Genomic DNA, 21,690 nt, shown 5'->3' with positions numbered 1-21,690 from the left:
TTATCCACATTTTTCTCAGAGCAAAAATCTCTCATGAGTCCTAGTTCATTTTGGCTGTATAGGAACACATATATTTTCCAAGTGAGAGAGGGAAATGGTGACCCCAAATCTAGCACTTCAATGTAAACATTTTCACAAAACACATTTAATTTACCAATGCTGTATGATCTTTCTACAACTTGTTCTTTATTAGGAAGGTGCCTATGATATATCAAAGTCATTATAAAGTGAGAAGGCAACTGATCAGGGTTTTTCTAACCCATGCATTGTGATGATTGAGGAATCAAGGAAGAATAGAGAAGTGGAGAGTAAAGATTTTTTTTAAAAAGACATTTGCACTGATGTTCATGCCAGGGAAGGTTTCAATCCCCATCAGACAGAAAGGGGGAATAATTAAAAAAAAATCTTAGAGAAATATATCTCTTGTTTCCAAGGAGACAATCTTCCTGTGGCACTTTGCTTAAAAGTTTTTCCTTGTCCTGATGAAAAGCTGAAGGGAATGAAGAGTTCCTGACCCACCAGGAGTGGATTGCAGTGATCAACCAGCCTGAAATTTCAAAGATCCAAAGCAGAGAAGCATGTAAGCAAGACTTGGAAGGCATGGGACTGGCCATTTGTCTGAATTGTGTAGCCATTAGTGAATCTTGGTTAGGCAGGAAATCAGACCAAAGACTGCTGCATTTGACCAGAATTCTGTAGAAATGGGGCATGGGTGAGGTTAAAGATAGGAGATCTCTTGTAAGAAGTGGGAAAACAAAGATACAACACGTAACAGAAATCAATCTGAAACACTGAGGCCAGGAGATGATAGCTGATAATGAAGCAACAAAAGTATTGCCTCAAAGATAGGAGTAGTGAGTTTGGGGTTATAATAAATCACGAGCAAATACTGATACATGAGAAGCCCAAGGGCTTCCACAGCCACCAACCGCTGAGAAGGATTCATGTAAAGCTTAAAAACATGGAGAACTCTGGTTGGCAAAAAAGCACGTTTGAAGGAGGAGACCTAGGATTCTGAAACAGGAAAAAATGGAGGGAGTTCTTATTTTGTGAGTACTAATTATGTCAGACATTCTGCTGAGCACTTTACTTATTTAAAACTCAAATCCATCCAAAAAAGTAGGAGAGACCATCCTATTTTATAGACAAAAAGCCTGAAGCCCATATTTAAAGTTCTATTAGAGTTGTGAAGACCCTGTATCAGATTAACAAAAAGAACAGAGGTAGGCAAAAGGGATACTTTTAACAGAGAGTTAATAGAAGAAGCTTAAAAAAATTATACTAAGGTAAAATGAACAAAATCAAGAAGACTTACTCTTGGGCCTGGTGCTCCAGGTGGACCCTATAATACAAAAAAAAAAAAAAAAAAAATTAAGTACTTAGTAGATATCTCAAACCAAGCAGGCACATAAGCATCAATGGTAAACAGATATAAATGTAAATAAACTCACTGGAGGCCCTGGTTGACCTCTTGGTCCTTGTGGACCCTAGGAGAAATGGAGACAAAGCACAGTATGTATACATTATAATTTTGATTTGGTATAAACAAAACTACTAAGATTCAGCTGCTATTATTGCCTTTTTGTACAAGGCAAGTGATAAGATTCAAAGTTATTTTCGTATTTTGAGGCTGTCTTGGGATTTCTTTGGAAGCAATGATGCTAAAGCTGAACCTCCAGTACTTTGGCCACCTCATGCGAAGAGTTGACTCATTGGAAAAGACTCTGATGATGGGAGGGATTGGGGGCAGGAGGAGAAGGGGAACGACAGAGGATGAGATGGCTGGATGGCATCACCGACTCGATGGACATGAATTTGGGTGAACTCCGTGAGTTGGTGATGGACAGGGAGGCCTGGCATGCTGTGATTCATGGGGTCACAAAGAGTCAGACACGACTGAGCAACTGAACTGAACTGAACTGATGTTCTTGAATTCAGCTATCACCCACATTCATGAACAAGCTGTATATATAATCTCATGTTTTGTTGATATTACTAGAAACCAAATTTATTAATTTTAAACTGAAAAATGTAAAATTTAAAAATGTTAATTATAAGTATGTTTTCCCTGTTATTCCTATCTACCATTCACCTAATTGTAAAAGAAAGGAAACTTCAAGTCGTTTAGTCATGTCTGACTCTTTGCAACCCCATGGACTGTAGCCCACCAGGCTCATCTGTCAATGGAATTCTCCAGACAAGAATCCTGGAGTGCGTAGTCATTCCCTTCTCCAGGGGATCTTCCCAACCCAGGAATTGAACCTGGATCTCCTGCATTGTAGACAGATTCTTTACTGTCTGAGTCACGAGGGAAGTCCAGTATCCTTAGACATCTTTTCCTTCAACATCTAACTATAATTTGGTTACCCACTACTCTTGATTTGACCTCCAAATCTTTCCCAAATACTACTACTCCATCCTTATAGTAAATGTCTTAGTTTAGTGTTGATCACACTATGGACTATGTTTGTGTCCCCTCCTACATTCATATACTGAAGCCCTAGTCTCCAATGTGGTGATATTTAAAGATAGGGGTCTTTTGGAGCTAGTTAAATCATGTGGAGCCTCTATGAATTGCAGTGCCCTTATAAAGAGAGAAAATGGAGAGATGATCTTTCTCTACATGTGAGGTTGTAGTAAGAAGGCAACTATCTGCAAACCAGGTGGAGAACCCTCACTAGACATTGAATCTGTTAGCACCTTGATCTTGGATTCCCAGTCTCCAGAACAATAAAAAATAATGTTTGTTGTTTAAGCCATCTAGCACTCTTGCCTGGAAAATCCCATGGATGGAGGAGCCTGGTAGGCTGCAGTCCATGGGGTCGCTAAGAGTCGGACATGACTGAGCGACTTCACTTTCACTTTTCACTTTCATGCACTGGAGAAGGAAATGGCAACACACTCCAGTATTCTTGCCTGGAGAATCCCAGGGACAGGGGAGCCTGGTGGGCTGCTGTCTATGGGGTTGCACAGAGTCGGACACAACTGAAGTGATTCAGCAGCAGCAGCCCATGGCAATTAGTTATAGAAGCCCTAGCTAAGATCATGTGACTAGTTTGACTTCTTGACTTTTGCCTTTCTACTATGCTAACTACATTCTACTTATAAAATAGAAATCTAAATATATCATCGTTTAATTAAAATCATCCCATTTTTTTTGCTGCTTAGTGAATGAGTATAAATTTCTTATCAGTTAAATACAAAAGTATATGTTCTTAGTCAGTGTGCACCCCTGCCTTTTCAAGAACTTATTTTTTCTGGAGCTTATTTCCACTTACTCTTCTCAACACATCCTACACTCCATCTATAACCAACTACTTGTGGATCTCTGAATCATCCAAGTTCTATCACACATGCATTCTTTTGCATGTACTATTTCAGGAATGCTCCTCCTTCCCTTTTCTATTTAATCCCCATTCCTCTTCCAATACTTGTTTAAAACTCTCTACCCACCTTGACACCTTCCTCCTCTTCAACTAACCACTTATGCATTCCTGTGGATCTTTAAAAGTGTCTTCAGTTCAGTTCAGTTGCTGAGTCATATCCAACTCTTTGCAACCCCGTGAACCGCAGCACACTATGCCTCCCTGTCTATCACCAACTCCTGGAGTTTACCCAAACTCATGTCCATTGAGTCGGTAATGCCATCCAACCATCTTATCCTCTGTTGTCCCCTTCTCCTCCTTCCCTCAATCTTTCCCAACATCAGGGTCTTTTCAAATGAGTCAGCTCTTCGCATTAGGTGGCCAAAAAGATTGGATTTTCAGCTTCAACATCAGTTCTTCCAACGGACACCCAGGACTGATTTCCTTTAGGATAGACTAGTTGGATTTCCTTGCAGTTCAAGGGATTCTCAAGAGTCTTCTCCAACACCACAGTTCAAAAGCATCAATTCTGTGCTCAGTTTTCTTCACAGTCCAACTCTCACATCCATACATGACTACTGGAAAAACCATAGCCTTGACTAGATGAACCTTTGTTGACAAAGTAATGTCTCTGCTTTTTAATATGCTGTCTAGGTTGGTCAGAACTTTCCTTCCAAGGAGTAAGTGTCTTTTAATTTCATGGCGGCAATCACCATTTGCAGTGATTTTAAAAGTGTCTTAGCCACCCTTTAATTTTCTAGAACAGGAACAGTGCCTGATACACAGTAGGTGTTCAAAGATTGTTAACAAATGAATGATGTTAAAATTAACTAGTATTAGTTTAGAAATTAAAAATAGCTAAACATTTAACTATTCTATTTTCTAAACTAATATAGTTCGGTATATAGTAAAATATGAAAAGTTATGCTGACATTTTTTAAAATGAACAATAGTAATCACTGTTAAGAATGCTCAAAATTTAACTTACTCAATGGTCAACTGAATGTTAAAACTACATTGATTCAAATTCAGATTATGGTTAAAAGGTGACAAAGCAAAATTTATCCTCAGCTGAGTTTTGGATAATCTTGATGCTATGCTTGGTTAAGTATGTTTTATGCCAAAGCTGTTGATTCTAAATATACTGTGACAAGAAGAACAAATAACACATAGTAACTTATAAAGGATAGAGTACTCCAACACCACGTCTATTGGACATTCCTTAGTTTGCATGGTTTATGATTATAATGTAAAGCAGAAAATGCATAAAACTTTTGCCCCAGAAGCTGCATGATAAGTTAGAGAAATTTCATGTTGGACATAGCCTTTTAAATATACAAAGGCTCAGAGTGAAACTGGCTGTGTAAGTTTCTCCATTTTGGATCAACATTCTAGAAATAAACTTTTTACCCTCCTTAGCATATTTTTGGGAAAATTGCACTGAAGGTTTAGTACAAAATATCTATCTTATCTTTGAAAAAGCTTTTTGTCATAGAAAGAAGAAACTATTTTTACTGAGCTTGTTATCCAGAACGAGTCAGATCACCACAAATATGACAAAATGAAATAAATTCAAACTAAACAAGACAGGGCAGGACAACCCCAGTGAAATAAGTGCATAGAATAAGGCCAAGTAAAACAAATTATTATTCCAACAATAAAATATTTATTAGTTTTTTTCATTCTTTTACCAAACCCACTACTAAGGAAAAGTGACTCACTTTTTCTAGATATTATATAAACAAGCATGTAAAGAAGGTTATCATACAGTTTATAATAAAACTACAATTGTCTATGTTAATTTCCTATGGACAGAGGAGCCTAGTGGGCTACTGTCTGTGGAGTTGCAAAAGAGTTGGACAGGACTTAGCGACTAAACAACAACAACTATTAGACAGCAACGTAATTAAGATGGAATGAGTGAATAATAATACACAGCAGAAAAACTGCATATCAGGAATCCATTCATATGGAATCTGTATGTGGGTGGCCAGGCTACTCTTAATGTAGGTGGGAAGTGTATACATACCATTTTCCTTACGCAAGCTGCCCCTGACCCTTATTTTCTGGGAGGTACTATGATTAATAGAAAAGCATGGGATTTGGGAGAACTGAGCTCTGGTCTTATCTCCGTACCTAATTAACTGTATGCTCTTAAGGGAGTGGTTGTACATTTGGATCTAGAATATCTCAAGTAACATAACAGGTTTGGTAAAGATAATTTCCAAGATTCACTTTAGAATTGTGATTTTTCAAGCCTTTTATCAATTTTATTCTTAATGTTTTGTATCTGGAGAAAGAAGGTCACATATGTATACAAATTGGGAACTTTAATTTTGACATCTGTATGAATGTAAGGAGAGTGTGTACTTGAATTAAAAGAGTTTGATAATTTTTCATTTGATTAAATTATACATTCCAAAAAAAATTATACATTCCATGAATTTTAATAAGAATCATATACATATATGCTTCAAATATCAGGCAGGTTTGGCCTTGGAGTACAAAATGAAGCAGGACAAAGGCTAACAGAGTTTTGCCAAGAGAACGCACTGGTCATGGCAAACATCTTCTTCCAACAACACAAGAGAAGATTATACACATGGACATCAAAAGATGGTCAATACAGAAATCAGACTGTATTATGTTCTTTGCAGCTGAAGATGGAGAATTCTATATAGTCAACCAAAACAAGACCAGGAGCTGACTGTGGCTCAGACCATGAACTCCTTATTGCCAAATTCAGACTTAAATTGAAAAAAGTAGGGAAAACCAGTAGAACATTCAGGTATGACCTAAATCAAATCCCTTATGACTATACAGTGGAAGTAACAGATTCAAGGGATTAGATCTGATACAGAGTGCCTGAAGAACTATGGATGGAGGTTCGTAACACTGTACAGTAGGCAGTGATCGCAGCCATCCCCAAGAAGAAGTAATGCAAAAGGGAAAATGGTTATCTGAGGAGGTCTTACAAATAGCTGAGAAGAGAAGCAAAAGGCAAAGAAAAAAAATGAAAGATATAGTGATCAGAATGCAGAGTTGCAAAGAACAGGAGAGATAAGAAAATTTTCCTAAGTGATCAATGCAAAGAAATAGAGGAAAACAATAGGACAGGGAAGACTAGGGATCTCTTCAAGAAAATTAGAGATACCAAGGGAACATTTCATGTAAAGACGGGCACAATAAAGGACAGAAATGGTATGGACTTAGCATAAGCAGAAGATATTAAGAAGAGGTGGCAAGAATACACAGAGAATATACAAAAGAGATCCTAATGACCCAGATAACTACGATGGTGTGGTCACTCACCTAGAGCCAGACACCCTGAAGTGTGAAGTCAAGTGGGCCTTAGGAAGCATCATTGCAGAAAAAAGCTAGTGGAGGTGATGGAATTCCAGCTGAGCTACTTCAAATCCTAAAATATGATGCTGTGAAAGTGCTGTATTCAATATGCCAGCAAATATGGAAAACTCAGCAGTGGCCACCGGACTGGAAAAAGTCAGTTTTCATACCAATCCCAAAGAAAGACAACACCAAAGAAGGCTCAAACTACCGCACAGTTGCACTCATCTCCCACTCTAGCAAAGTAATGCTCAAAATCCTCCAAGTTAGGCTTCAACAGTATGTGAACCCTGAACTGAGAACTTGCAGATGTTCAAGCTGGATTTAGGAAAGGCAGAGGAACCAGAGATCAAATTGCCAATATCTGTTGGATCACAGAAAAAGCAAGACAATTCCAGAAAAACATCTCACTTCTGCTTCATTGACTATGCTAAAGTCTTTGACTGTGTGGATCACAACAAACTGGAAGAGATGAGAATACCAGACCACTTTATCTGCCTCCTGAGAAGCCTGTATACAGGTCAAAAAGCAACAGTTAAAAACAGACATGGAACAATGGACTGGTTCCAAATTGGGAAAGGAATATGTCAGGGCTGTATATTGTCACCCTGCTTATTTAACTTATATGCAGAGTACATCATGCGAAATGCTGGGCTGGATGAAGCACAAGCTAGAATCAAGAGTGCCGGGAGAAACAGCAAGAACATCAGATATGCAGGTAACTCCACTCTTATAGCAGAAAGTGATGATAAATTAAAGAGCCTCTTGATGAAGGTGAAAGAGGAGAGTGAAAAAGCTGGCTTAAAACTCAACATTCAAAAAACAAAGATCATGGCATCTGGTCCCATTACTTCATGGCAAATAGATGGGGAAACAATGGAAATAGTGACAGACTTTATTTTTTGGGGCTCCAAAATCACTACAGATGTTGACTGCAGCCATAAAATTAAAAGATGCTTGCTCCTTGGAAGAAAAGGTATGAAAAACCTAGACAACATATTAAAAATCAGACATTACTTTGCCAACAAAGGTCTGTACAGTCAAAGCTATGATTTTTCCAGTTGTCACGTATGGATGTGAGATTGGACCATAAAGAAGGCTGAGTGCTGAAGAACTGATGCTTTTGAACTGTGGTGTTGGAGAAGATTCTTGAGAGTCCCATGGACTACAAGGAGATCAAACCAGCCAGTCCTGAAGGAAATCAATGCTGAATATTCATTGGAAGGACTGAACTGAAGCTTCAATACTTTGGCCACTTAATGTGAAGAGCCGACTTATTAGAAAAGACCCTGAGGCTGGAAAAGATTGAAGGCAGGAGGAGAACAGGGCAACAGATGAAGAGATAGTTGGATGGCATCATTGACTTAACGGACATAAGTTTGAGCAAGCCCTGGGAGCTGGTGATGGATGGGAAAGCATGGCATACTGCAGTCCACGGGGTCACAAAGAGTTGGATACCACTGTGCAACTGAAGGTCAACAATGCTCAAATTCTTAATTTTTTAATATTTAGGACATATTTCCCCCTAACTTATTTTTTTCCTTATAATGCTTAAAACATCCTCTTGTCTTTCAAACTGGGGGTAAGATAATTCTGCTAATCAAGAATTGTGAAACATTTAGATGTAATATTTGAAAAAGTGTTAATGAAACTCTCCAACATTTTACTCATTTTCATTAAACAATACAATATGAAAATGAAGCAGCTAATCTAAAAATTCATGCTGGATGCTTTTCATTTTTTTCTACTTCTGTGGCTTTAAGTCAAATGTTTCAGATTGTGATATTTCATCAAAATTGTTTTCGGATGACTGACACTAGTATATTATTTCTAGTATGAGTTAAACTTTTAAAATAATTTATCCCAATATTTTCAGCAATCCTCTTTGCATTACTTACTTATCAAATATTACTCAATCATGTTCTAAATGTGCTTGAGGCTCTCATGAAAACCAAGAGATTTTTGTAAGCTTTCAAGATTAATTTGCTATTAACATGATAGTTCTGAAGTAGAGGGAGAGGAGGGAATTGTAATGCTACCCACTAGGGAGTTTTCTCAGGATGTCATCAAACTCTGACTCAGTTTAGCATGTATTTATGAATCCAGGGACTTATTTTTAAAACAGTCCACAGGGAAACAGACATGGGACAAATATAGAATAGAAAAGTAAGTCTTTCATGTAAAGTGAAGTTGCTCAGTTGTGTCCGACTCTTTGCGACCCCATGGACTGTAGCCTACCAGGCTCCTCCATCCATGGGATTCTCCAGGAAGAATACTGGAGTGGGCTGCCATTTCCTTCTCCAGGGGATCTTCCCGACCCAGGGATTGAACCTGGGTCTCCCACATCGCAAGCAGACGCTTTAACCTCTGAGCCACCAGGGAAGCCCCTAAATACAGTATTTCTGTATTCATGTAAAGGAATACAGAAATACTGATTTGGGATCATTACTATAGTTATAAATGTTAAACTGTAGAAGATATAAAGCTTCCTAACCAGGAAATCCAAAATTCACACTAACAGGCATACTTTTCATATGTTGTGTAATGAGCTCCCCACCTCTCTTTTAAGGCACTGAATCATGGTTTGGTCTTGGTACAAGACTTGGTAAGAACAGCATAGCTTTATAAATTCTTATACAAGCTTAACTAAAAATAAGATTTATAAAACCAATAGACTGTTGTGATTCTGATCTTTGTACAAAACGTGTCATATTTGTCCCAATAAAATAGGTCTTGGTTAATGAAATTCATTCCCCAAATGCTCCATGTACTAGTATTATTTCAGGCTGACCCCCTTGATGGTATTACATTCTGAAACACAGTAGCTCATTAGGAATCTTTAGAAAGTCAATTATTTAAACCATTCCCTTTAAGAAAACAAACCTATAGCATATACTGAAAAAGTCCTAAGGAGAGTATAAGAAATATAACTAAGCCTTTCCATAGGATGAAAGCAGAAAAGGGTTTAATTAAAGGTTTTATATATTAAGTTAATTGCAGATGGTCTCTAGGAATTAAAAGATTACTTCTATAAAGCTCCTTAAACCATAATGGAATCAAAGGAAAAGGGGTGATGAAAAGATACTTAATACCAGTTTATTCAACAATGAAAACAGAATAAACTAATTCTAATGTGCCAATTAACCCTATTTTTCAGCAGCTGATTTTACTACCTACACTGTGTCACTGTGTCCCCCACTTTGGGACTGAGTTTATACTGTTTCTGAAGAGAACTATGGTAACCACAGGCTTGCCAGGTGGTGCTAGTGGTAAAGAATCTGCCTGCCAATGCAGGAGATGTGGTTCAATTCCTGGGTTGGGAAGATCCCTTGGAGGAGGAAATGGCAACCCACTCCAGTATTCTTGCCTGGAGAATCCCACGGACAGAGGAGCCTGCCGGGCTACAGTCCATAGGATTGAAAAGAGTTGGACATGACTGAAGCGACTTAGCACAGACACACGCATGGTAACCCACAGAGCAAAAGATATAAGAAGTATGTTAATTCAGGAAATGTTACTTTAACCATCTAGACCTGGAAGTACTTATTAACTTTTTAATTTTAGGGAATAGCATTTATTTATTTATCAGTTCATTTCTCAAATGCTATCTACTATGTGGTAGGTTTTATTCTGGACACTGATAACCAGTGTATCAAAGTTCTCTGCTCTCAAGAAGTTTATATTCTAGCAGAGGAGATAGAAAATGAATACTTTCAAATAGCACTAACTGCTATCAATAAAACAAAACAGGAAAATTGGGAAAGAGAATGACCAGGAGTAACAAGACCACACAGCCATGGAAGGCTTCCCTAAGATGATATTTGAGCACAGACCTGAATAGTGAGATAAGAACCAGTCATTTAAAGAGCAGGTCAAAGAATTCTCTAGATAAAAAGCAAGCATGTTCCAAAGAACAGAGATTAGGTCAGTGGAGTTGGTAAGGAGAAAGTGGTGCATCTTGAGGTGGGAGAGGCAAGTAGGGTCTAGTCCATGCAGGGCACTGTAAGCCACAGTAAGGAATTTAGATCTATTCTAGTACAAGGAAGAGTAACAAGGAGGTTTTAAAGAGGGGACTGATATAGTCTGATTTATGCTTTAATGATATCACTCTGACTGCTATGTAGAGAATGTATTATAGTGAAGAAAAGTAGAGGGAGTGGACTCCCAGGAGTCCAGGGGAGACACTATGGAGATGTGGACAAGGGTGCCAGTGATGAAAATAAACTCAAAATGGGTCAAAGATCTAAACGTAAGACCAGAAACTATACAACTCCTAGAGGACAACATAGTCAGAACCCTCTCTGACATAAATCACAGCAGGATCCTCTATGACCCACCTCCCAGAATATTGGAAATAAAAGCAAAAATAAACAAATGGGACCTAATTAAAATTAAAAGCTTATGCACAACAAAGGAAACTATAAGCAAGGTGAAAAGACAGCCTTCAGAATGGGAGAAAATAATAGCAAATGAAGCAACTGACAAAGAATTAATCTAAAAAATATACAAGCAACTCCTGCAGCTCAATTCCAGAAAAATAAACGACCCAGTCAAAAAATGGGCCAAAGAATTAAATAGACATTTCTCCAAAGAAGACATACAGATGGCTAACACACACATGAAAAGATGCTCAACATCACTCATTATCAGAGAAATGCAAATCAAAATCACAATGAGGTACCATTTCACGCCAGTCAGAATGGCTGAGATCCAAAAGTCTACAAGCAATAAATGCTGGAGAGGATATGGAGAAAAGGGAACCCTCTTACACTGTTGGTGGGAATGCAAACTAGTACAGCCACTATGGAGAACAGTGTGGAGATTCCTTAAAAAACTGGAATTAGAACTGCCTTATGACCCAGCAATCCCACTGCTGGGCATACACACCAAGGAAACCAGAATTGAAAGAGACATGTGTACCCCAGTGTTCATCGCAGCACTGTTTACAATAGCCAGGACATGGAAGCAACCTAGATGTCCATCAGCAGATGAATGGATAAGAAAGCAGTGGTACATATACACAATGGAGTATTACTCAGCCATTAAAAAGAATACATTTGAATCAGTTTTAATGAGGTGGATGAAACTGGAGCCTATTATACAGAGTGAAGTAAGCCAGAAAGAAAAACACCAGTACAGTATACTAACGTATACATATGGAATTTAGAAAGATGGTAATGATAACTCTGTATGCGAGACTCTGTGGGAGAGGGAGAGGGTAGGATGATTTCGGAGAATGGCGTTGAAACATGTACAATATCATATATGAAATGAAACCAAAAAAAAAAAAAAGGGTGCCAATGATGAAGAATGAAGTGAAAGGATTCTGAATAGAACTCTGATCTGACTGGAACTAACATGTGCTGTATGAGGGGCTTATTAATTTTCTTTTTGTTAGAATTGTAGACTGAGAGCTGGGAGTTTAAAGGTACGTATTCTAATTCCCTACCCAGTACAGGAATACCAGTGCAGGAAACTCAGAGAGTCATTAGACTGCTTGTGACATACTCAATATTTCACAAAACTATCTTGTTTTAAAGCAGCTCAATATTATACTGAGCTGAAATTCACTCCAGCATTCCATTCATTTAGTCAATCTATATCTATCTTGTGATAATTACGTGCTGGGTATTATGACACACTAGGAATTAGATGGTATCAAATACACTTCATGCCCTCAGGGAACTCACTGTCTCTGAGAGAGCTAAACACAGACATTGAAAATTCAATAAATAAATAATTTAAATTTTATCCTCTAGGGTTACTCATTATACATATTCTTTCTTCCTTTCAAATATTTAAAATTCAAATATTGTATCTCCCCTCATCATTCTAGGGAGGGGAAATGTAATAAGCAGAAAATGAAATAGATATTCCTGATGGCTCAGATGGTAAAGCGTCTGCCTGCAATACAGGAGACCCAGGTTCTATCCCTGGGTTGGGAAGATCTCCTGGAGAAGGAAATGGCAACCCACTCCAGTATTCCTGCCTGGAGAATCCCAGGGACAGAGGAGCCTGGTAGGCTACAGTCCGTGGGATCGCAAAGAGTCGGACACGACTGAGCAACTTCACTTCACTTCACTTCATGTTAGGTTTTAAGGCAAAGGTTAAGGAAAGATAAGGAATCTTAGGCAGGTACAGGCATTGCTGTTTTACATAGGGTTGGTCTGGAAGAGTCTCTCTGATAAGAGAACATTTAAGTAAGGACTGACGAACAGTTGCCAGGCATTGCACTAGGTCCTGGGGACTAGCTTTATGTCCATGGATGGCAACTGGGTGAGGCTAAAATCAGCAAATCTACCTTCAGCAAATTAAATTGCAACCTGAAAATGAGTAGGAACTACAGGGATAAAGAATTGGGCAAGACAAAGCAGGTGCAAAACTCAGGAAGTGAAGAGAGAGCACAAAGAACAAGGAGAGGGAATGACTGGGCTCCTAGTTACATCACTGATCTGAGAAAATCCTTCTCTGAATGTGCTTTAATTTTGTCCATGTTCCCCTTTGGGAATGACTGGTATCATTATCTGCTTTATTCTAGATGCCATATCTCTATTAGTGCAATCAGCGATTTCAGGCATAGTCCACTGAATTTGGACTATATATATAGGGTAATCCATCAGAGCCACTGAATTTTTTTGCACATGAAATGCCTATGACAATGACTGTCATAGGTACTCGAGGCATCCTACTCTTGACAGAGCTTATGCTCTAACCACAGTGATAGGAGAGAAGAGATCAGGGAGGCAGTTGGAGACAGGTATGGAAAATGGTCTCTCTGTCAAGCCTCCTTGCTTTTTCTTTCTCCTTTCCACTGCTCCTGGGGTATATAGCTTCACTGTGTACGAACACCCTTGCTTCCTGCTACAGTAAGTCTGCTGAGAAAATATAAGGGACAAATTAAATACATCTATTTTAATGCCCTTTGAGAATTCTTCAGCTATCTAAAAATCACATAAATTCCATTTTCCAGCAAACTAATATAACTACCGTTTATTAGTCTGAGCCCCAAGCATACCCCTATCTCAGCTGTCACTACATAATCTCATTACCTTATAAGCAAGGCTTTACTGCTATCTTCCAGTTTATTCCTATGTGCCTTCTGTACTTGGTTTCAATACCCCTTACTTCACTCCATGCCTGTCCTCTGTTTATGCTGCTGCTTTAATAAGTTCTGCTATAAAAGTGGCCCCTTTACAAAGTATCTTTAACTTGGAAGAACTGACATCCTAGAAAAGTAGGAAACAGTGCCAGTATAAGTTACTTAGTGTGAAAATGCTGTGTACCTTTTGCTCTCACCATTGTTTCCAGGTGGCTGAAATATATTGGGTTGAACAAAAAGTTCGTTTGGGTTTTCCTGTCAGTTATGGAATTTCAGTACAATACAACTAATAAGCTGCTTCTGCTTTGCAGCCCTCTAGGGTTCTGACTGAATCTAGTGGCATATATCTAAAATCACTCAACAGTCCTCCTGTTCTGGCACCAATGTAGAAAGCTTACACCTCCTCTCCTGATGTGTGACAAGGCATATATTCCATTTCACACAGTGATTTGGAAAGACTGTGACTGGCAGGTTCTTAAACATTGAAAGTGAAAGTGAAGTTGCTCAGTCGTGTCCAACTCTTTGTGACCCCATGGACTGTGGCCTATCAGGCTCCTCTGTCCATGGGATTTTCCAGGCAAGAGTGCTGGAGTGGATTGCCATTTCCTTCTCCAGGGGATCTTCCCGGCCCAGGAATCGAACCTGGGTCTCCTGCATTGTAGGCAGACGCTTTACCGTCTGAGGCACCAGGTGGGGGTATCTTAAACATTAGGGCTTACCAAGTGTCACTGCAATACACGATATAGGTTAGCTCTACTTCCTGAAAATTATAATTTTATTTTCACTCCACAAGTATCAGAGACATAATAATGAAAAAGTCAAAAGAAGTCCTTGGTTTCATGGAGCTTAAAACTTGGTGACAAGTGATACTATAACCACAAATTTAGATAAACTTACAGTTTCGCCTCTAAAGCCTTTTTCACCTCTGGGTCCCTGAAAGACAAAAGAAAATGTAGGTTTATTTTTTATCAAATGTACTTGAGGCTGTATACAGAAACATGATAATTAATAGGCTTTTTTCCCCCCCTATCTAGCAAGACTTGTTTAGCTAAATCTACACAAATTCTAGTTTTCTTTTCTTATGTTAAGCGAAGCAAAACAAAAACAAATACACTGTATTGATTTCATCATATCTGTTTTGCTATTCCTAGTTTTACCTTAAAGTGAGATAATGTCATGCTACTTATTCATTCAATTAAGTCAAAGCAGCTGATCTGATAATCAAATGCAAAATAATTTAGAAAGGAAATTAACAGATTAAATTCTTCTAATATCTGTTTCCCTCAGCCTTTTAAAACCTTGCTTCCAGAGTGGTTTCCTTCTTCGCTTTTATCCTCTTTTTTTAAAATCCTCCTTCTGAGCTACATCCTACAAATTTTGAAATGTTGTATATACTTTCATTCAGTTCAAAATATTTTCTAACTTTCTTTGAGACACTCGGATCCATGAATTGTTTATAAGTGTGAGGCTTAATTTTCAAGTGTTTGGCGCTTTTCCTGTTATCTTTCTAGTTTACTAATTCTTAGTTTAATTCCATTATGGCCAGAGAACATACCTTATATGGCTTCTATTCTTTTAAGTGTAATAAAATTTGTTTTATGATCTAAAATATGGTTTATTTCAGTAAATGTTCTATGTGCACATGAGTGCTGTTGCTGGAACTACTGTTATTTCTGTTATTATTTTCATGTTCATCCTTGTGGAAATTGTGTATTTTTTTAATTAAAAAATGAAATAATACTATTCATCTTTTCTGTAACATGAATATGCACCCTCAAAATATTAATGCTTTTCTGTATCAACCCACAATTCCCACATAACTATAATGTTTGCTGCTGCTCCTGCTAAGTCGCTTCAGTCGTGTCCGACTCTGTGGGACCCCATAGACGGCAGCCCACCAGGCTCCGCCGTCCCTGGGATTCTCCAGGCAAGAACACTGGAGTGGGTTGCCATTTCCTTCTCCAGTGCATGAAAGTGAAAAGTGAAAGTGAAGTCGCTCAGTCGTGTCCGACCCTCAGCGACCCCATGGACTGCAGCCCACCAGGCTCCTCCATCCATGGGATTTTCCAGGCAGGAGTACTGGAGTGGAGTGCCATTGCCTTCTCTGGAACTATAATGTTTACCAGTATTTAAAAACATATAATAATATTTTAAATAAATTGCCTATTATATATTTCTTTTTCTAATTTTTGTCATGATAGACAACACTGTGATGAATATCCTGGTACTCTTAAAATTTTTTTTTTTAATGAAAATTATCCTCCAGAAAGTTTGTTTGAAATTGCCTTATACTTGCAATATACAGGAGTATATGTACTTTTTTTTTCCTGACACATATTCTAATGTACTATCACTTTTTGTTAATCCTGCAGGCTAAAAATACCATCTCATTATCTAATCAAAATTTATATTACTGATTTTGTGTTTCCTATCTTGTATTTAATTCATTTTAAACTAGGTATTAAATTTTAAAAGGGGCTTCCCTGGTGGCTCAGTGGTAAAGAATCTGCTTGCCAAGCAGGTGAACCAGGTTCAGTCCTTGGGTCAAGAAGATCCTCTGGAGAAGGAAATGGCAACAAAACCACTCCAGTATTCTTGCCTGGAGAATTCCATGGACAGAGGAGTCTGGTGGGCTACAGTTCACAGGGTCACAAAGAGTTGGACATGACTTAGCGACTAAACAAGAGCAACTTTAAAAAGCTGATTTTTAAGGTAGCTTTACAGATGTTCTTTTTACACTCTCTCCCACCTCTAATCCAGCATTGACATGGTATATATCTATATATTTTTTCTAATCAAATATTGACAAATATGTTTATATGTGGATGGGGTGATTGGTCATATTTTATAATGCTGATATCATATACTCTTTTATGCATGATACATTTCATGTTAAATAATACATCATGAAACAACAGTCAGCCAAACTAGATATAAATTCTTTCTAATAGTTTCATAATATTCCACAAAGTGGCTAGATCACAGTTTACTCAACCATTCTTCTACAGATGAGCATTCATGTTATTTCATACTTTTTTCCCCCCAATACAAATGGTGCTGTGAAAAAAAAAATCTTTGTTAAATTTCGTTAGTGTATTGAGTACTTTTATTTCTATGGGACAAATTCCTCAAAGTGGAACTTCTTGGTCATAGCATATATGTACATTTATTTTAACAAATATCTTTTAATAAAGGCTGTAATTCACATTTCTAACAAAAATATTACTCTTCCTGCAACCTTTTCTGAGAGGTAGATGCAATATCTCATTATTACTTCAATTTATGTTTCTCTGACTAAAAGTTAGGAGAGTATCTTTTCGGATAGTTACTGACCTTTTGATTTGTTCATGTCTCTGTTTTCTTTTTCATACCAATTTACAAAGCTCATATATTAACCCATTATACGCTGTTTGCTTTGCAATTATTTTTTCCCAATTGTAGTAGTTTTATTTATGGAATCTTTTCCCATACAAAATTCAAGTATGTTTTCTGTTCTTTCATAGTTTTCAGATGAAGTGGCAGAGGTTGAGAAGGTTAGATAGCATCACTGACTCAGTGGATATGAGTTTGAGCAAACTCCAGGAGATAGTGAAGGACAGGGAAGCCTTTTGTGCTGCAGTTCATGGGGTCACAAGAGTGGGACACAACTTAGTCACTGAACAACAAATAAAGGTCTCCCCAAACCTTAAGCTATACTTTAGCTTCCTACTTTTTCTAAGATTTTTAATTGTTTCTTTTCTTTCCTTTTTTTAAAAAGTTCATCAGAGATTTTTTAAAAATTGGGTGAAATAGGGTTCCAATTTCTTACAGCAGTAGGAAGACTGAAAGGAATTTTGTCCTCCTTCCCCACCCCTCCAGTACTTTGCCTGGAAAATCCCAGGGATGGAGGAGCCTGGTAGGCTGCAGTCCATGGGGTCGCTAAGAGTTGGACATGACTGAGCGACTTCACTTCACTTCACTTTCCCTATCACTGGGGTAGGAATGGGTGTGTGGCTGATCAAAAGACATGAAAAAAAAAAAAAAAAAAATGGGAGACTTCTAGAAAAGTTTTATTTTTCCCAAGACAGGGATATAGGTCACTTTTTCACTTTGGATAATTATATCTAGATGTGATAACTGAGATATTGTAGTCATTTGCCCTAAACCTAATTATGAAGATAACATTTAGGATGGTCTCGGATAACAAGATTAAGTCACCAAATACTGAAGCCCTTCCTAACTCTGAGATTCCCATGGTAAGATGTAAGTTTCCTTATTGTTAAAGGCAGTTTGATTCAGGGTTCCTATTACTTGCAGCCCAAATCATACTGATATACCATTTTCCTTATAATTAAATTCCCATGTAGTCTGAGATCTAATTCTGGGCTCTAAACTGCTACAATGATCTATTGTTTGTACTACCACATAGTTTCATTTACAAAGACTTTGAAATAATGTTTTCTTATTTGGAAGAGCAAGCCCTCCATCCCCCACCACTATTTTTTTCCACAATGCATTTTGACCATTCTCAAATGCTTATTCTTTCATAATGAACTCTCCTTATAAGTTTCTTTTGAGAATAGAAAAAAATAGAAGATGGAAAAAATTTGATGTGCATGCTGAACATTGTAAGGGCCTTTAAGAACTATCTATAAACAAAAACAGTAAGATATTTTAATTGAGCCACTTCTTTATCATATTTTCCTTGACCAATTAATACTTCACATTTTTGATGGAAGAGAACAATCATTCCATAATCAGAACAGTATGTGTTCCTTAGCTTGCAGAAGAACCACCCACTGAAATATGAGAATTCTCCCACTTACAACCTCCCACTTAGACTATATAGCTCTGAGTGGTAAATGCTGCGAATCTAGAGTTACATATTTCATTTTTTTAAAAATCAAAAAGCCAATAACTTTGGTGATGAATTCTTCTCTAAATTTATCAATGAGAATACTAACAATATTTGAAGGATACTGTTTTATATTTTTAAACTCTGGTCTCTATATATATCACACTTTCAAATGATTCAAAATATTGATTCCTTGCAGAGAATGAATATTTCCTTTCCAAGTCTCAATTTTCCTCTTGTATATTTACACTATTTAGTATTATAAACCCCTCCCATGACTATCTCACCATTCACTGTCTTAGTTTCCTATTTTATTTCATAGCAAGATTCCCTAAGGCACTGGCATATATTAACTGTCTCAATTTCCTCTCCAGACATTGCTTGAATGGAGTAGAAAGAGCACTGCTCTTGAAGTAGGAAATATTATCTATGTTATTCACTACCTGTGTCATCTGAAATAACTAAGTGAACTTTCATAAACTTCATCTGTTTACTCCTGTCTTGAATGCAAATAACCATACATGCTCCAAAGTCTGCTTAAGAATTTGAGAAAAGTTATTATTACATATTTTTATTTACTTCCTTCCTCAGTGCAAGCTGTACTCCATCTTCTACTGCAATTTATCTTCTTAAAGATCACTGTTAGCTACTCCTTTCTGGAAACTGACCTTAGTCTTGTGCTTTTCTGGGTTTTCTGTTATTTCCACCCTATTTCTTTCTAAGACTGAGTACTTTTAAAGACTCAAATCTTGGCTGTCTGTCTATCTTTTCTTATGCTCTCTCTTTCAGAAAATAGATTCTTTTGCTTTCCTGATTATGATGCTCAACCCCTCCTCCCCTACCCAGTTCTATTTTCCTTTCTCAATTTGTTTTAAGTACCTATCACACTCTATGTATCTTCTTCATTACATTTGATCTCTAAATTCTCACGAATAACTTTCTAGATGAAAATGTACATTTTTGCCCTTGCTTCTCAAATACCCAGAGTGATTCCTTGTGGATTACTCTAGAATAGGATTAAATTAAAGAAAAAAAAAAAAGAAAATGGAAAAAAAAAAAGATCTGTATTGCAACGAACTTACAGTTCTACCTGTTGGACCTATTATACCTTCTCTGCCAAAGGGGCCAGTGTTTCCCTGTTGAGGTTAAAAAAAAAAAAAAAAAGAAAACAAGTCAGTTTCATTGCCCGTATTTCAGAAAAGTTCTAGAAAATGTCTTGCACGATAGCAAAATAGTCCATGTCCACATAATTCCAGTTTTTATTACAAAATCTTATGGTGTTAGCAGAAATCACAGTAATTTTGATCTGACTAAATTCTGTATATAATTATAATTTTCCATGAGGAGAATTAACCTATAATTTCTAACAAACTGGTAAATCAGTATTACAATTTTTATTTGGTTATAGTTTCAATGATGCCATTTTATATGTATGTCATTGCATAACAAATGCAATTACTTTAAAAAAGGAGTACAGAGGGTCATGTATATAATTTTAAATAAATTTATTTACAGATGTTGAAGGAGCAATTGTTTGAGTGGCATGCAGCCTGGAATTGACAGAAATTATGGGAAAGGACCATAGGGCATCCTTATGCCCAACTAAACTTCTGATTCCTTGGTCAGAAATAAGACTGCCTAATTCACAGGGCCATTGTAAGAATTAAACGTGAAAAACAAGTTATTCAGTCAATCAGATGTGGATTCAAATAATGACTCCTTTACATACTAGCTATATATGGCTTTCAGTGAATTACCTTGTGGAGATTTAGTTTCCTTATTAGAAAAGTAGAGATAATAGCTTCTCTCATGGGATTTTTATAAGGAATAAATGATATAAGGACATAAACGAACATCAGTATTTTGTACATAATAGTTTTTTGCTAAATATTAATCTAGCAAAGCTTTTCACTTGTCTCTATAATGACTTAATAAAGGAATATTTACAATTATAATTTATTTGTGAGCTAGTTACCAAAACTTTATTATTTTAAAGCTGACAAAATTTCTGGAGCTGCAAAGCAGTATAGGCTTAGATCCTGGCTTATAGAGACACAGTGCTTAGGACAGAGGCTAGGCAAGCAGCCAGCTTCTCTTTGACAATATCAATAAAATATTTAATTACCTGAGAACTTATTTGCACCTGGAGAAATGTTGAGAGGGGTCTGTAAATAAACATTTCCCATGACAACACTGCTCTTTGTATTATGGAAAACAATTTATTGGAACAATTAGGGAAGGGGTGTAGGGTTTCTAAAAATTGACTTTTCATTTAATATTTGCATAAGACAGTGGTTTTCAGTTGTTAAATTCTTCAAGATTCAGTCCTCCTATGTCTGAACTGCTCACCTTCCTCTCTCTCAACTCTGTCCATCCCTGCTTTAGGAGCTGCTATTAGTCATAGAGGGGCTTCCCTGGTGGCTCAGATGGTAAAGAAGCTACCTGCATTAGTCATAGAGGAGCTACTACTACATTCAAACCAATGCTTCATTTTTTTAAAATCTTTTTTTCTCTATAGTTTTATAGATCATCTCATCAATTAGGAGAGTGTGGTTAATAAAAACAAAACTAAGAAAGCAATCAAACAAAACAATAACCAATAACTGCTGGTGACTTATCTATGCTATTAATATTTATGTTCTTTACAGTTTACAATTTCAGGCACTAAACAGCTAATTGGAGTTCTTCTGAGCCCTGATCTTTCTAACTCTTTAATTAATTTCTCATCACTCTCTAGGGATACCCACCCCTGAGCAGAGCGATTGGGAAACATTTTTCAAAGTGTTGTCTGAGGAATTCAGGTCATAGACAAGTTCTCTTCCAGGTGGTACATGAGGGTGGTCTCTAGTTCCTGGTCATATTAATGTTTATAACATGAAACCACTTTATGTTTTTGTTTCTGGTGTAAGTTAATAAATACATTATCCAGTAGTCATATTAATTCCTTTTTTTTAAAGTAAGAACCAAGAAGCATGGGTGGCCTGCAGGGTCTTTTGCTCAGACTAATATATGAACTAACAGAGGTTGAGAACCTCTCTGCATGTGCT

General features: G+C 37.2%; 1 protein-coding gene across 3 annotated transcripts in view; it reads right to left on the bottom strand.

Moving 5' to 3' along the window:
• COL24A1 (collagen type XXIV alpha 1 chain) overlaps window positions 1-21,690 on the bottom strand; it is a 394,910-nt gene that overhangs the window by 18,662 nt on the left and 354,558 nt on the right. For all 3 annotated transcript variants that reach the window (XM_070786184.1, XM_070786183.1, XM_070786185.1), the window contains 4 exons: window positions 19,726-19,779; window positions 14,707-14,742; window positions 1,452-1,487; window positions 1,316-1,342 (listed from right to left, as the gene is read on the bottom strand). In XM_070786184.1, coding sequence (XP_070642285.1) covers window positions 1,316-1,342; window positions 1,452-1,487; window positions 14,707-14,742; window positions 19,726-19,779 — 153 coding nt within the window. The remainder of the gene's footprint in view (window positions 1-1,315; window positions 1,343-1,451; window positions 1,488-14,706; window positions 14,743-19,725; window positions 19,780-21,690) is intronic.

This window comes from Bos indicus, chromosome 3 (genome assembly GCF_029378745.1).
Source record: "Bos indicus isolate NIAB-ARS_2022 breed Sahiwal x Tharparkar chromosome 3, NIAB-ARS_B.indTharparkar_mat_pri_1.0, whole genome shotgun sequence".
Taxonomy (NCBI): Eukaryota; Metazoa; Chordata; class Mammalia; order Artiodactyla; family Bovidae; genus Bos; species Bos indicus.
Note: the sequence above shows the minus strand (reverse complement) of the source record. Positions and strands in the feature narration are given on the sequence as shown.